A 16,302-nucleotide genomic window follows, 5' to 3' on the forward strand; every position below is an offset into this window, starting at 1 on the left:
GCAAAGTGTGATTTAAATTCCGTCGTGCAGCGGGCGATTACTCTTCTCTGTCGTGTTTCCGCTGTAAAGCTTTGACTCCAGACGCTGAATGACACCGGCTCCCACCCCCAAAGTTTAGAGAAATGGGGAACAGGCGTGTGTCCTGTCTCTGTCTTCATCAAATCCATGGATTGGACCGCCGGCCTCTCCCACCCCCTTTCAGATACTATGAATTGACTGACAGGTAATTAGCCACAGATGGACCGGGGTATTTTGTAGGATGCTCCTCAGAGGTTTGAGTAATTCTGCTGCAGAAACAGATACAGTCCTGGCTCCGTGAGGTGAGTGTGTTTACTTGCAATTTTGAGCTAGAAGGGTTTTTTTGTGAGAGAGGCGAGAGTCGGAAATGCTCCTGGCAGCGCTGGTGGTGATTGTGCTGTGGAGAGATTAGGGCAGGCCCCTCAGGGTTTGTAAAATGCAATACGTATATAAAGATGTAATGGAAACAAGGGTGAGGGAGCGAGATAGGAGGCGGAGGAGAGTGGGCGACCACCTTCACCTTGTCTGAGAGGAAACACTTCCAGTTAATGGGAAAACCTGTCGCCGGCTCAGGGGAAGCAGCTCTGGGACCTGCTTAAATCTGTTAATCACTCACTGCATCTCGTGAGTTACTCCGTCGCAGCGGCTCTATGCGACGGCTCGATCGCCCGGGTGCAGCCGTGCAGCTGCTGCTGCCATTACGTTCGTTAAGCCTCCAGACTCTATTTTCATCAATGCTTTGATTCCAAATCAGGCATTTGTTGGCGTCAAATACAAACTACTATGGCACCTTCTGCAGTAGTAATTAATTATTGTAGCTCTAGCTTCAGGGAAAACACATCTATATAAAATGACCTAATGAATTCAATCAAAAATAAATACCCCAAACAGATCCATGGAGGGACCTGCACAGGCAGCTCCACTGTCAGAAGCTGGTTCCTCCTGTGAACGCATGCAGACTGAGCCTGAGTCAGTCACCAGCTGTGTTTCTGTCGCGCAGAGATCCGCGAGGCCTTCCGCGTCTTGGACCGCGATGGGAACGGCTTCATCTCCAAACAGGAGCTGGGCATGGCCATGCGCTCGCTGGGTTACATGCCCAGCGAAGTGGAGCTGGCCATCATCATGCAGAGACTGGACATGGATGGTGAGGCTCCACGCAGAGACGATGCAAATGCCTGCGAGCACAAACTGAGACTTGTGTTACTGTGTAATTGTTGTTTATGTTCCAAGCGTTCAGGCTTAAAGGAGAATGTTTTCCTTCCAAGAGAAGCAAGCTGCATGAATATTTCTATATGCTGAATTATAATGTGATGTAAATTACAAACACTGCTACATGTATTTGAAGCCAGGAACTCAAAAACTAATGTTTATTCCACCTCCTTGAGGCCTAAAAGGATTTTGAGTTACAGCTTCCTTCATATTATTCCCCCAAAAATTGTTTCTAAACTACCTTTAGAAAACAAATTCCCTTGGAGACAATAAAGTGAGGGGCTGTCTGCTCCCACTCCTTAAACTCCAGCACTGCTGCGCAGAGAAATGCAATTACTCTGCAGCAGCCCCTGCATCACAAGCGAGCGGGGCCGCGTTTCAGTGGAGCCTCGTCTGTCTGCTCCCCGTTCCACGGCTTGTGTTGCATATCAAAGGTCGGAGCTAAGAGCCGTGATTAGTCCATACGTTGTCTGACCATCTGAGAGCTGCCCGCCATTTGTTCTGAGGGGAGACCCTATCGCTGTTAAAGCCCCAACCTCCGACTTCTATCATCTCTGTGTCATCGCTAATGCAGCACAGAAAATAGTCCCTGGTGTAATTAACTTAAGAATGTCAGTTATTATCGCCAAAGACCACCTGCTCAGTCCTTCAGATGATTATTTTTTATTAAATCTTTTAATAAAAACCCTTAATACGCTGATCGCTGGTATTATCTTCTTACCTCTTCCTTCGGGTTTTAGGCAAAAGAGTCTTTAAACACAAGCGTGGATTATTTTAATAAAGGCCGTGTGTAACAAGCTGCAGGCCTCTTTGATGCTGCTAAAACACTGTAATACAAAGCCGCGCTCTTCAAACGTGAAGAACTATGTGATTTGGCACTAATTGATCACACATGTTGAGTCCTTTTCCTCAGTGTTTGCAAATGCTGCATCTTTGCATGTTCAGCCGGCCCGCTGTGCAACCACCAAAAGGCTCCCTGGGTTACGCAGAGAGTAATTAAAATTTATTTAATGCCAGTATATTCAGAGCTAACTTGATTTCCCCTTTAATTAGTAGCAAATTACATGGCTTTCGTCTTGGAAAAAGGCTGCTAAAATTAGTGTAATGCTGCACCGTCGACACATGCAGACTAATAAAGCTTCCTGAAGCAAAATAATAAGCAGATTATTAGATAATGCTGTAAACGAATGGTAACACTGGCGATATGTGACGTAACGTGTCTGTGCAGTAGCTCGGTTTAGACGGGACGCTCGCTGAGCATTAATTCCACGGCACGCCGGCCGCTGATTGCGATCTCTAACAGCGCGCGGCGGTAGAATGCATAATGCAAACGCTGACGCGTTGTGTCCTTTGAATGCGAATTTGCCAAATGTTCCCCGAGTTGTTGCTGAAACAGACCATAATCCAGGCGCGCGTCGTGTTTGAAAGGTGAATTAGTGCTGAGGGCGCGTGAGAGCTGACGGATGAGGGAGCGTCCATCTGTTGATCCGTCCCGGGGCTCCCTGCTTTGTTCCTGCACTCAGATCAGCTCGGGCATAGGATGCATTATTTAGCTCCCTGCCCGTGTGTGTGGGCGCCTGATTTTCTGTGTCTTTGTCTCTGTGCGTGCGCCGCTGCCCGCAGGCGACGGACAGGTGGACTTCGAGGAGTTCATGACGATACTCGGCCCCAAGCTGCTGTCGTCCGACAACAGAGAGGGCTTCCTGGGCAACACCATTGACAATATCTTCTGGCAGGTGAGAGACGAGGCCTCCTCCTCTTCCTCCTCCTCCTCTTCCTCATCTTCCTCCCAGATGGGGCAGAGTCTGCTCCTCATCACGCGCCCTCCATCATTTATCACTCTGCATCCTTGACTCCTCTTCCTGCGCGCTCTGCCTCGCCTTTAAAAGTGTATTTCGGGAGTCACAGTGATTCTCACATCCTTGAGCGCAGCCCTCATTTCTGCAGGGAACCTGCATCGCATGTGTAAGAAAGAAACCCCCACACATTCTCACTCTCATTTGGCTCCACTCTACCTGCTTTGCTTTGCTCTGTTCTCACTAAACAGCCTTTTTTTCCTCCTTCAATTTGAGACCTTGGAGGAAAAGAAACCTGCTGAGAATTAGATGTTTGTCTGCGTGTGTGTTTTGGGCTTTGGTTGTGTATTTATCGCTCCACAAGGTATTACCATAATAAAGATTTACACATGGAAAGCGTGAGTTTGAGCTTTCAAGTGTCCTAACTGGGCTGGTGGTGATTAAGGCTGCAGCTTATCTACATGCGTTTGAACGCTCTTACTTTGTTTTTGAAGATCGGCCCAGACATCGAGTTTCCTGCTCCACGTTTGTGTTCTGCGTTTTGAGTAAGCCATGCGACGGCGATGAAAAATGCAGTTTGGAATGTGTGTGTGTGTGTGTTTGAGTGTGAGGAGGGTTGGAGCAGGGCGACGGCGCTCAGGAAGCTGTTTCCTTGACTCAAATGAGAAGAGAAACATTAAAAGGGTGACTCACTGGAATGCGGAGGTGTGTGTTCCAGGTTACAAACACATCCCGGGCCACATTTACATTACAGACACTATTCAGCCCAGATTTCATTGGGCTTTTTGCTGTAGAAAATATTTTTCAATCAGCCATCTATGCCTTTTATGCCTCAGATTACAAAATGAATGATTGTAAAAAAAATGTGGATTTTAATATCAGAGTTTTCAAAAGTGGCTGAAATAGAGCGGCATTTATAAACGTGACACGCTGCATCTGTGGCAGCGGGAGCTGGAGCAAATTGGACTGGAGAGTTCCAGTCGAGGGGTGAGAAAAATGGGAGAATAGGGAGGGAAGCTGGACAATCTGCTTGACAGGGCGGGGGGGTGCCCCACATAAAGACACAGGGACGACACCGAGCAAATGAAAGGAGAGGTTCAACAGACGAGTGATTCATGAAGGTCGCAGACAGTGAGCGTCTCAGGAGTGATTTAAGATGTTGATGTTCTCCTCCCCCCCCCCGTCCCCCGTGTGTGTGCGTGTGTGCGTGTGTGCGTGTGTGCGTGTGTGCGTGCGTGCGTGCGTGCGTGCGTGCGTGCGTGCGTGCGTGCGTGCGTGCGTGCGTGCGTGCGTGCGTGCGTGCGTGCGTGCGTGTATTTCACAGACCTCAGAGGGAGTAAAGACGAGGAGGAGAGCCCCTGTGTTAAAGAGGAGCCCTATCAGCTGATAGCATCCTCACACAGCGGGGGGTGGGTGGGGGGCAGCTCCTTGTTGGGGAGTCTGGTGTCGGACTAATTACATTTCACTCCCCGCCTTGGGTTCAGCGTCCCGTTAAAACAGCCCAGAAACACCTCGAGTGTTGTGTTTACGTTCCAGCGTAGCATGGCTTGTGTAAAGGTTCCTACTGTGCGTCCGCTTTGAAAAACTCCAGGCCTGTGGAATCACATTTCTGCCGACAGTAAAGCAGATTTAAAAGGCGCGGACGCAGTCATACGCAGCAAATTAAGCCACGCTGCCGAGTGTTTGCTTTCGTCTGCGGTAAAAACTCTTTCTACCAATTATCTTAACAGCGTTTAAAAGTGTCAAGAAGCGCCGTGTGTTTGCACTGAGCACGTGTTGGCAGCGACTGACTCTCTGTTTGCAGCAGCTCAACTCGGCCATGGCCACATCTTTATATGAGCATTCTTTATATCACTCGACAGCACTTGTTTGTTTTTTTGTTAAATTTGTTTGTGGTTTTTGTCCATTTTAGCTGTTTAATTAACAGTAGTTTCAAACTGAGGCTCTAGACTGGGACCCCCCCACCCCTCAGGGTGTGGTCTGGGTCCTGGGCCACCAGTCACCTAACGGACTCATCTGGTACCTTTTCTGCTTCTTAAACCCATTCACTGCCTCCTATGATGTACCAGCCGTAGATCAGGACAGGACCCATGTTGGAGTGTGATCCATAGCTATGGAGGTGCACGACCGTCTTGTTCCCATTCGTGCAACAGGAAGCAGAAACCGTGTGTGCCAAGGGCTCAATTTATGAATGCACTCTGTACAATGTGTCTTTGTGACTCTCAAGTCTGTTAATCAAACTTTTGGCAAGGAGGTGAAACGGCTTGTTTTCCAAAAATGTCTGTTGGATAGGAAAAAACTAGTAATTTATCAAAACGCTGGTAATTTATGAATATGAACTGAAGGACGTGCAGGTTTTATGAAACGCCTGAACGTGAGCGGGTTAAAGGAGCGCTGGTAATGGGTTACAGCCTGTGGTTTTCATACCCACCACCGCCGATGCCTGATACAAAATCATTAAAAAAACCTGGATATGTGTGTTACGTAATGTAATAACTGTCACCACTGCACCAATATTACACACCATTATTTTAACAACGGTGTGAGTGTGACCAGCCTCTGACACAATCTGTTTTTAGGAGTTGTGTTATTACATTATTTATGTTTGATCTTGATAATTAATGGTCGGCGGTGGCATCTGATTTATATAGAGAGCGTTTGTTTTCCAAGTAGAACTCCACTCGCAGACAGAAGTTCTGAATAAAATAAGCAGCGCCTGCGAGTTGTTACTCTGGGGTCAAAAGACAAAACAGTTGGACGAGCGATGACACGAGACGGGACCGGCACCTGTTTCCTTGACAGATGTGTCGTGGCTGCGTCAGGACGCCGGCGGTCAGCGCTCGGCGCCCCCTGCTGTGTTCCACCCACCACACATCTGAGTTCATCCAGCGAAAGACAAACTGCTCTGACAGGCTAGGCCTGTGTGTGTGTGTGTGTGTGTGTGTGTGTGTGTGTGTGTGTGTGTGTGTGTGTGTGTGTGTGTGTGTGTTGTCCTTCAGAAGCTGAGCAGGAGGAGAAACCGCTCCATTGCTCACTAACCGGTAGCGGCTCCGCTGTGCCGTAGCTCAGACGGACGTACGGACGGGAGCGTTTTCTCTCCTCCGTGCTCGATCCCGGCGCCGTCGTGTTGTCTGTCCTGCGGCATCAGTCCGAAGACGTGTTCCTCCTCTATTCTGCATCCGTTCACAGCAGAGACTGGCACGAAGCAGAGCAGAAATCTCAGGCCACTGCTGCCTCCACTCCCTGTTTCACTGCCCTGGAGTGACACACGATGAGTCATAGGACTTAGTTTCACCAAACACATTCAGTGAACCTGTGTAACTGTGGAATTCTATACATCTATACAGTGTCACTAGTGTCCTCTTTACCTTAACCACAGATTATCTGTGTGTGTGTGTGTGTGTGTGTGTGTGTGTGTGTGTGTGTGTGTGTGTGTGTGTGTGTGTGTGTGCTATGTTCCCGGTTGTGTGCTTTTTGTGCGTGTGTTCTCCTTTGTGCACACCCCTGTGCATGTTTCGGTAACTGCAGCGTAAATCTAAGTGTGTAGAAGTGACAGCGATGGTGAGAGTGGAATCAATACGGATTTTAGAGACCACTTATCTGCACGTTGATCCACAAAGAAGCAGACGTGAGGAGTAAAGAATCAAAGAGTATCAATGCAGAGATAAAATATGTTTACATGTTTCCCATCATGTTTGTACAGGCTTTTGCTCTGGTCCTTTTTTGTACTAATGTCTTAAATACATAAGGGACCATTAGACTAAAAAGTCACAACTTCCAAAAAAATTAACTTTTATATTTTGATGGGTTTTGGTGAAATGCTCCATTCTTCAGTCTGTTAGCTTAGCTTAGCGTAGCGACACATCAGACTCAGCTGTCTGTTACAATTATGCAGTGTGATTTTATGAACTGCTCCGTCTTTGACTGTTTCTTGGCAGTGACTTCACAAAGTCTCACTCTCTCATAGTGATAACTCTCAGACTCTGTAATGGGATTTTTACACCAGTTGGTTGTTGGTTGTATTTTTGGTGCGACGTTTTCTCCATAAACCTCATTCATCTTTATGGGGATGTTTTGGAAGACCTTTCGACAGACAATCATTTCCCTCTAAGCGATACCCTAAACAGTCTATATTCTCATGCAATCTGCAGCACTGAAGCAAATCAATGCTTCTTTTAAGGGCTAAATGTAAAGTTGAGCTCAGTTCTGGCATTCGAAGTGATCACATTTTGATCAGTACCAAAGCGGTTTTCTGCTCAGACCTAAAGCTCCTGGTGACTGAAAGGTGCTATTTCTATCATTAGGACGACAAAGCGCGAGCAGGATCACGGTTGTCGGGTTCCGACGCATCCCACCATCACCTTCACGTCTCCCTACACCTTCAGCAGCGCGTCGTCCTGTCGTCTCTGACCTCACCAGACGCTGCTGTTTCCATCTTGCAGCACCCCCCCCCCCCCCCCCCCCTCTTCTGCATTGGCCCCCTGTCTTCCTCCTCTTTCTCTCGTCTGGCTCAGTGTCTCCATCTGTTGTGCTAAACCAAGCGAAGCTCGTGTTCGAGGCTGTCCGCGAATTAAATAAGCCAGATTTGATGGATGTTAATGTGCAGCTATTTTCAGTTTAATTGATAAATCCATTAAAATAATGTGGCCTGCGAATCCATATCCACTTATACAGCATCAGTGGACCAACGCACAGGTCTGCCTCCTGCTCCAAGCTCCCAAAAATAGCAGCGGTGATAAACAGGCAAACGCGCAGCTATTACATTACAGCCGACCCCTTCATAGCTACAAACCCTTGTCCGAACAACAAACTCGCTCATTCCATTTCCATCCCCGCCGCCGCCTGTTTTCATGGAACCCTCGGTGACCGAGTGTCTGCGTGCACCGCCCTGTGCCCCTGCAGTTCGACATGCAGCAGCTGTCCCTGGACGAGCTGAAGCAGGTGCTGTTCCACGCCTTCCGGGACCATCTGACGATGAAGGACATAGAGAACATCATCATCACCGAGGAGGAGAGCCTCAACGAAAACTCAGGAAACTGTCCTGAGTACGAGGGAGGTGAGTTATCTATGTTTAACACATTCTTTGATATTAACTGTCTTATTACACACTGTGTAGCACACAGTAAGTATGGAGCTTAAAGGTACAAACAAATGAACTCACTATTTGTGTGTTTGACGTGTGCACAAATGCAATTATTGCATCTTGCAGTGTTTTACAGGACGTTCTGTGATGGAATAATTCAAAAGCCATAATTGATTTTTACGTTTGAGTTTGTGGGTCGGTGTGAGGATTCTGTTAACAAGAGGCAGCTCATTAAGGAGCAGACGTGTGCGCTCTATGAACTTTAGACTGGACCGGGCCAGCGCTTTCCCCTGCTCCACTTGTTATTTGCTCCCTCCCATCAAGCTAATTGTCTCTGTGCTCTACAGGCCATTATGGCACCGTTATGAAACTGCTATTTAGCTTCTCATCTAACGCTCACGAACGAAACAAAAAGGTACGTTTGGCTAAATGTCAACTTACTCTTTTCATGGCTAAACTATAGACGACATTCACAAATCAATTACAGTGTCCAGTTAATAAGAATGAAACATGTTGAGAGCTAAAGGTGAAACTTTAACGCTGCTGAGTAGCAACAATCATATCCAAGGTCAACAACGCTGAGGCACGTTCAAGAAAGCTGATGTAAAATATAAACGTGATCAGATGTTTAGCTCAAAGTCATCCATTGATTTCTTTAAAAGCCGGAGAGGCTCAGACGCAACCCCAGCCCTGAGTACAGGCCCTCAGGCTCAGGGGCTCCTGAAAAAGACTGCGAGGAAACGGGAAGACAGTGACGAAGAGAGGCACCAGGGAAGTGCTGGACCTGCTGCTTTTTCACAAAGTTTTCTGACATGGAGGGAAGGTCGATGGTTAGAGAGGCAGAGAGAGGCAAACACTGGAGGAGGACAAAAAGCTGTCTTCACGCGTCTAACCAGGTTGAGCCACCTTCTAACCACATCTGAACCTCCCTGTCGCATCCAGCATCCTCCCGTCTGCATCGTGTCCCTCTCAGATCCATGATTCAGAGCTCCGCCTTGATTTATTGATGCACTGTGTGATTTTAACAAACTGAGACAAGGGGGCTGACAGAGGGAACGCTGGGTTGTTGCTCCTGCTTCAAGGCCTGTTGGAGGACACGTCCGTCTCTGCTCCTCGTTCCCTTTTCTATCTCCGGAGATTATGTCTTTAGAGGCAAAGCGGCTTTTTAGCCCGAGCCGGCAGCAGAACAAACCCTCCACCTCGTTCCTCTCCTGTGTTTTGTTCTGTTTTTGCTGCAGCAGAGTGAGTAGCAGCATCAGTTTGTGCCTGTCACTGTGCGAAACAGGTTAAATGAATTTACAATACGTGACTCTGAAATTTTTATGCAGGCACAACAGAAGAGACTTTGAGGATTATGCTAATGTCTGTAAAGTTTATTAACGATTCTGCAGCTTTTTTCTGAACCCTTTTCTGTTTTTTTAAATGAGAGATGAGTTCATCTCGGGAGCACTGCGTGTGACAAAACAATTTCAACCCCAAAGTCCCTTTGCATATTTTAATCTGAGCTTTTAAGTGAGCGTCACGTGTTGGCTAACGAAGGTGCTTCTGGAGTCATTACATGAGCTGTTATGCAATCACAGGTTCTTATGAGGGAGGAGGTCCCCAGCTTTACTCCTGTTTCCACTCACTCCTTTTAACGTGTTTATCGCCTAAAATGCTGTGTTTTATAATTCATGCCTCAAATTGACTGCGATTTCTCCCCCCTCTCGCTTCCTTCCTCTCAGTCCATCCCAAGAAGAAGAATCGGCAGACGTGCGTCAGGAAAAGTCTGATCTGCGCCTTCGCCATGGCGTTCATCATCAGTGTCATGCTCATTGCAGCCAATCAGATGCTGCGGAACGGCATGGAGTAACCGCTTGCACTGTGACCATGGGGAGTGGACAAAAACAGCCATGACCTCACATCTCGTCTTTGCAGCCAAAGCTGGACCAGCCACAACTCGAGCACTTCTCTAATCAGTCAGTTGAGTTTCTGTGTTGTTGTTTAATTCCATCCTAAAATCAGGCGGCGTGCGTGAAATGCAGAGAGGTGTATTTGTTTTGCAGTGACGGCGTTACAGGACTCATTTTCATACGTCATAATTATGACCGTCATCTTCAGGCTCCACAAGGAACCTGAGCAGTAAAAAGTGTTTTTATATAAATTATTCGAATAAATTGAATGTTTTATTTTGCTGTTTTCAAGACCACCCTTTAAACTTGATTTTCTAATCCTAAAAACTTTATCAGGTGCTTTGAGCCATTCCTAAATACGAAAACAAACCACAGCTGTGACGGACAGCTGCATATTTAACCCCAGAGAAGTCGCACTGAATGTGACCTGAGTGAATGTCGGACACGGCACCTGAACGCACAGCGAACCTCTCGCGTCTCACACAGCCATAAATGACCACCGCGCCCTCTGAGGCCCGTCTCGCCCTCAGCTCCGCCCAGCGTCTCCGGGGGCACATTCAGTCTGTGTATTTACAAGAAGCACAACTCCTGAGGGACCACGTACCAATCAGCACCGTTCCCGCTCGCTGTCGTCCGCTGTTGCCCGTTGATAACGTGAGCTGGGTCTGTCTCAGAGGTGCGAGATGTAACCAAGATAAAGAACCATCAACCGGGGTTTCAGCCGTTCTGTGTTGAGAGAAATGCGTCTCATTGTAAAACTGCCCAACTGTAGTAAATAGAGGCTACGCACATCAACGCATGCCAGTCTGTACACTGCCACAACAACCATTACTGCTGTCCCATGGATTTCACTGTATATATGCATATATATAAATATATGTAGTACTACGTAGCTTGTGTAATGTATTATTCCTCTCAGCAGAATGTATGAAAGGTAGAAACTTGAGAGTTGTATCAGGGCTACACAGTGCAGCTGCCACACACTGGTTTCTTGGAACATGTTGCAGCCTGGTGGTCGAAATGTGAACTGCGGCTAAAAGCCTGCAGAACCACGTTCACTGTTCACAAGCGAAGAGCCTGAGCCTTGGTGTGTGTTGTGTTGTGTCAGCGTCACAGAGCACTTTGGTGACATTCACGGTTTGTATTGGCCCACATCCCACATCGTGCACGTGCGTCAGTGCAGAGCTCAGGACTGGACGTGTGACTGCGCCCGTGGTGGTTTCTGGGGTCAAAGCTGTATTTTATGGTTCAGATCTGATAGCATTTGCTAAGATGGAAACGTGTGGAAAAGGCCTTGCAGGCGCTTACAATCATGCCACATGAGGCAGAACTTCCCAGTGAAACCACAGGTTGAATTTGAATGTTGGGCTGTTTAATAGGAAGATGTCACTGTTTCTCTGCTGTCACACAGATGTGTTGTAATAATATGTTCCTTTTCACAATGAAGATGATCTATTAGCCAGTGGACGTTTGTTCCATAATATTAGTGTACATTAATATTGGTGACAGTTATTTCAGCCCACTGACCGAGCTGTTTGTGGATTACCAAAGGGCCACTGAATTGCACAATGTTCCATTTAATGATTGGATTGAAGACTGTTTTGTTCCCAGTTGTACCTTGGAACGATTCGTTCTCTCGTCTGACGTGAATGAAAACAAATCTGGATATTTCAGTCATTCTCATGTCGAGCCATGTGCATTTACTCTGTCTGTGTTGGACAAACTCCCGAGAGGACCAGAGGAGAGAGGGCTTCAAAACTAGCTTTGTAAAATCCAGTATCACAGCAAAAATGTATTTTACTGTAAATCAGTATGCATGTTGTTGTTTAGCTTTTGTCTTCGACAGACAGGGAAGTCCATTTCCCCTTTCTTTGCGGTGGCACAGCCTTGGTTTCAATGTAGGTTTGTAAGTACTGTCACACATTGGACTTTCCAGTTTATACTGTAATAGCCATTTTCTAGTTTCTACCAGCTATTAATCAAATCAGAGTGCAGAAGAGGGCATTTTCATAAATATGCAAATACAAGGTCACATCATCATCATCATCATCATCATCTTCTTCTTCATCATCTCTGTTCCACGTCTTCTAGAGTAGACTATGTAATATGTCGCCATGGATGCTTTCAATTCACATTGAATAGAATATGTTGAGTGTTCCACGTTGGTTTTTTAATGTTCTCACTGCCTGGTTGTCTTTAGGTCCTGCTCTGTAATGTTTGCTCCACTTATCCTGTCTTTGCTCTCAGCACACTGACATTTGATCAGTGAACTACAATACGTTTTCAGCTCTGTCTACTAGCATCACGGTCCCTTTGAAACCAGCATAGACCACTATAGCTTAAGAATTCTCTAATACCCGTTTCATTCAGACGTCCTTGCATGTGAGGGAAACCCTTTTGATCAGCACTTCTGAAGTTTACATTAATATCCTGTACGTCTGTAACGAGACGAAATCAGCTCATGGTTTTCATGTTTTTGAAAGTTGCTTTTGAGATTTGTTTTTACCAAAATACGTTTTTACCTTGTAGATTATATAGAGATAAAACTAAACACGTACTAAAACCTTGGCATGCTGCTTCGTAAAGGAGAAAGAAAACAGCAATAGTTACTGAATGGATATTTAAAAATGCAAATAATGAGTTTAATCTGTTTAATCTAAAAAGAAAATATATCCATATATGTTTATGCAATAAAATCTTGTTTTGATAGAAATGTAAAGAATCTGTGTTTACTTATAAAAGAGGCTTTGGGTGTTTTGTGTACAATAGACAAAGACAAAACAAGCGTGTTTCCCCGCAAGATAAAAAGGTACAAGATCCAAACTGCTTTTGACTCAAAACAAACCAGAACCAGGATGTTTTCAGACTGTTAGCAGTAACGCAGGCTTACCTGTCACTTGTTATCATTGTTGCAGTGTCATTATAAACACCAGCCCTAAAAATAGCCTGACAGCACAGCGTGAGTTTCACTGCAGTTTCCCCGAGCAGGTACGAGAGGAACAAACGGAGCAACGAACGAGAAGGAGCGGGGATTTGGTTTCATGTGAGCTCCCCAGAGGTGCATCCTCATGTTTGTCGACTTGTGTCAGAAACGCAGGCACTGCTGGCATCAGTGTTTAATCTAAAGCTTGATAATTGGGGATCACAGGTCAAACTAGTGGGAATAGTCTCATCCAAGCCCCATTAAGCACCAGATAATGAACCAAAAACATGCCATTAAGTGGACAAACAAGGCATTATGCAAAGTGTAATGATTCAGGCAGACATTAACTTCTTCTCCAGCTAATTCCATGAGGGTCAGATTAACAAGTTGAAGTTTTCATCATCATATGACTAGATAAAAAGATCACACTGATTGTGATATGCATTAAAAAAATCTTTAATGAGGTATTCATTGCCGATTTGTTGCTTTTAGCCTCTGTAGCAAAGAGGTACCGCATCACACACGCACACAGGCAGCATGAGCACAAAAACACTGAACCTTATCCCAGCATGTGTAAACTGATGAAATAACAGCATCCAGATCAATAAAGTATGCAAACATACCAAAGCTCCCCCACAGACAGACTCATGCTGCTGCAAACGGGTTAATTATAACACTGAATTTAAGTCAAAGGGAAACAAAGTCATTTTCTGTCGTAACACTGCGTTTCCACTGTAAAAATAAAGAAAAACAATGTTTGTTTCCAACAGTCTAAAAGGCCCCACATTGTAAACATTGACTAGTTTTCATAAAGGCACGTTGTGCTGTAGTGTAGCTGCTGGCGGAGGTTATTCAACATTAAATAACAGTTTCCCTGCATATGTCACAAACTGTAATAGAGAGTACTCTCTTTTTAATTCTTTTCAATATTTGTGTTTTCTCGTACCTGTTGTGCTGGTTGGGGCCTGACATGAATGAAATGTTGTTGATTCACTTAGTTTAGAGTTTAAGGTTTAATCTCCACCATTAGTTGTGTGTGGAACTTTATTTTAACACTTTACTTGATATTAGAAAGATTTAAAAGATTAAGAAAATGTCCCTGATCCTTGAAGGACCTTCGCACAGTCTTTTAAAAAGAAATGGCAAAGTTTAACAAGAGAGAAATGGGTCAAAAGAGGAGGGGGTGGAGATGCATTTACGGAATACCATAATAAAAGGATGGCACGTGCCAAAAATACAAAGGAAGAGAAGAGATGTTCAGAACTCTGTGTGGGAGTGACTGAAGTCTCGGGTGCCTGCAGGGCTCTCGTTGGGCTTCATAAAGATGCCCTCCATGGCCTTCCACAGGCTGTGCTGGCTGGGCCCCAACATGGCATGAACCTCTCTCTGGCCGTGGATCGGCCGTCCGTACTGCTCCCCCGTGACTGATAGCAGCGCCTCAGTGGCCTTGTGACGAAAGCGCACGGCCTCCTCACGCTTCCATACAGACCCCGCACACTGAACCGTCCACTCATCCAGATGATCTCCTTCCCCCTCCTCACCAAATGCGCTCACCTCCTGTGGACAAGTGAAAAGAGATAAGGAGAAATGGAGAGCATGAGGTATGAGGACAGATTGATTTTCCGTTTTGGTTCAATTTTTCATTTTCAGACAGGAATTAGATTATTATCTGATTCATAACCTACTATCACAATTCTGTCCTTAATATATGTACAATAACAAAAAATACAACTAGAATAAGTGCCGCACAGTTGATCTAATCAGACCCAATATGTGAGTCCAAGTGGATTTTTTGTGCCAGATGTACTGAAATGCACCTTCTGCATTCTCTGTGTTCATGTGAACGGGGCAGACAAACGACTTGAGAAAATAAAGGCTCTGTCCACAGCATGAAAACACCATTAAATTAGAACACTGTCCACGACTGCCTGTCACACCCAGTGATGTTAAATAAATTTAATGTGCAAACACTATATCAAAATGTCAGATAGTTGAGAAATTCCTATCAGCTCACAGCACACGTCACATCCCCATTGCAGGGCCACTGTTTTCACACTCAGGAGAGGTTGTCATTAACCTAAGGCTGTTTTCCAAGAGAGTTTGGTTTGTTTGCTGAAGTGTAAAAGTTGCTGTCAACTCAAATTCACTGAGGGTAGGATTTATGAAATCTGCAAAGAAAATTCATGGCATTTACAAACAAATTTGTCATCTTACTGCAATTAATCTCTCTTGATGCCTTTAACTTGGCAAGAATGGAGCGATTTATCAGACAATGCACAAACAACAACTTCTGATTAACTCTTTGGAATTAGCTTGTAAACTTATTTTAGCATTAAAACCTTCATCTAATCACTGCACAGCTATGTGGACAATCCTTAACAAAACACACAATCCCTCCTCTCTCTTCATGTTCATTTTCACAAAACCCACCTGGTTAGAGGACAATGGGGAGATGAAATAGTGGCTGTGCAGGTTTCGGCCTGTGTTGACGTGAGTGAGGCGAATTGTCTGGCCACACTTAATTGGGGTCCCCCGATGGCAAAAGGCATCACTGGTCCCTCTCACACGCCAGTAGCTGTTACTGTCTTCCACTGCAGTAACCCCAGTCACAGACTGCTGCCCGCTGCCTGCCTCAAATACATAAACACACATAGTGAAATCCCATAAAAAGCCACAAACTGATGAGTAATCAGATATTAAGAACACAGTGGGAACATGACATTTTGTAGTCCACCATGTTACCTAATGTCAGTGGGTAAATTTAACTTAGTAAATAATTAACCTACAGTCCTCTTACTCTAATTCAAGTTTACGTGGAGGTAGACTCTTTGTGTATTTCAGCAGATCAATAACACTTTACATTTTTATATATGTTCCTACGTTTAACTGTAACTTACACGTAGCCTAATGCTGTCATAATGAATTGTCTGTTAGTTAACATGTTACCATAAAAATCTGAATCACGAATAATATATACATTTTTGAGATGGGTCATTTAAAACGATGTCACTGTAGCTATTACACATGATAACAACTGGCTGTTACCAATCAATAATAATGACACAAAACTCACCGGAGCCGTAGCGCACATCGTGAGAGTGCAGTCGCACATTGTGCTTAACATTTAACAATTTGACGACCGATCCGCACGTCACAAAGCTCAGTTCTGTGCCAAGTGACAGCCCGAATAGACAGGATAATAATAAAAACAAATGGTTTGCTATAAACCGTGGAGAAACCGCACTGCTTAAATAACCCATTCCTACTGGAAGCCGACCAGCTGCTCAAGCTCCCGAGGTTTGTATTCTTTTTGCTACGTCATTAAAGCCGGGGAGTTTTCTAATACAAAGTAAAGTTGGCAGCGCCCCCAAGAGTTAGGAG

General features: G+C 45.3%; 2 protein-coding genes across 4 annotated transcripts in view; one reads left to right on the plus strand and one right to left on the minus strand.

Moving 5' to 3' along the window:
• The window catches only part of caln2 (calneuron 2), a 37,671-nt gene extending 24,960 nt beyond the window's left edge, over nucleotides 1-12,711 (plus strand). For all 3 annotated transcript variants that reach the window (XM_041073890.2, XM_029174360.2, XM_029174359.3), the window contains 4 exons: nucleotides 1,019-1,162; nucleotides 2,851-2,963; nucleotides 7,926-8,079; nucleotides 9,831-12,711. In XM_041073890.2, the coding sequence (XP_040929824.1) occupies nucleotides 1,019-1,162; nucleotides 2,851-2,963; nucleotides 7,926-8,079; nucleotides 9,831-9,958 (539 nt within the window). In that variant the 3' untranslated portion in view covers nucleotides 9,959-12,711. The remainder of the gene's footprint in view (nucleotides 1-1,018; nucleotides 1,163-2,850; nucleotides 2,964-7,925; nucleotides 8,080-9,830) is intronic.
• A 650-nt stretch (nucleotides 12,712-13,361) lies between these two features.
• sdf2 (stromal cell-derived factor 2) lies at nucleotides 13,362-16,239 on the minus strand. The gene is made up of 3 exons (XM_029174356.2): nucleotides 15,995-16,239; nucleotides 15,352-15,548; nucleotides 13,362-14,478 (listed from the first exon to the last, which is right to left on the minus strand). The coding sequence occupies exons 1-3, from the start codon at nucleotides 16,179-16,181 to the stop codon at nucleotides 14,179-14,181; spliced, it is 684 nt and encodes a 227-aa protein (XP_029030189.1). The 5' UTR covers nucleotides 16,182-16,239; the 3' UTR covers nucleotides 13,362-14,178.
• Between the last annotated feature and the right edge of the window lie 63 nt (nucleotides 16,240-16,302).

The sequence above is a fragment of the Betta splendens genome, chromosome 14 (genome assembly GCF_900634795.4).
Source record: "Betta splendens chromosome 14, fBetSpl5.4, whole genome shotgun sequence".
NCBI classification, from domain to species: Eukaryota; Metazoa; Chordata; class Actinopteri; order Anabantiformes; family Osphronemidae; genus Betta; species Betta splendens.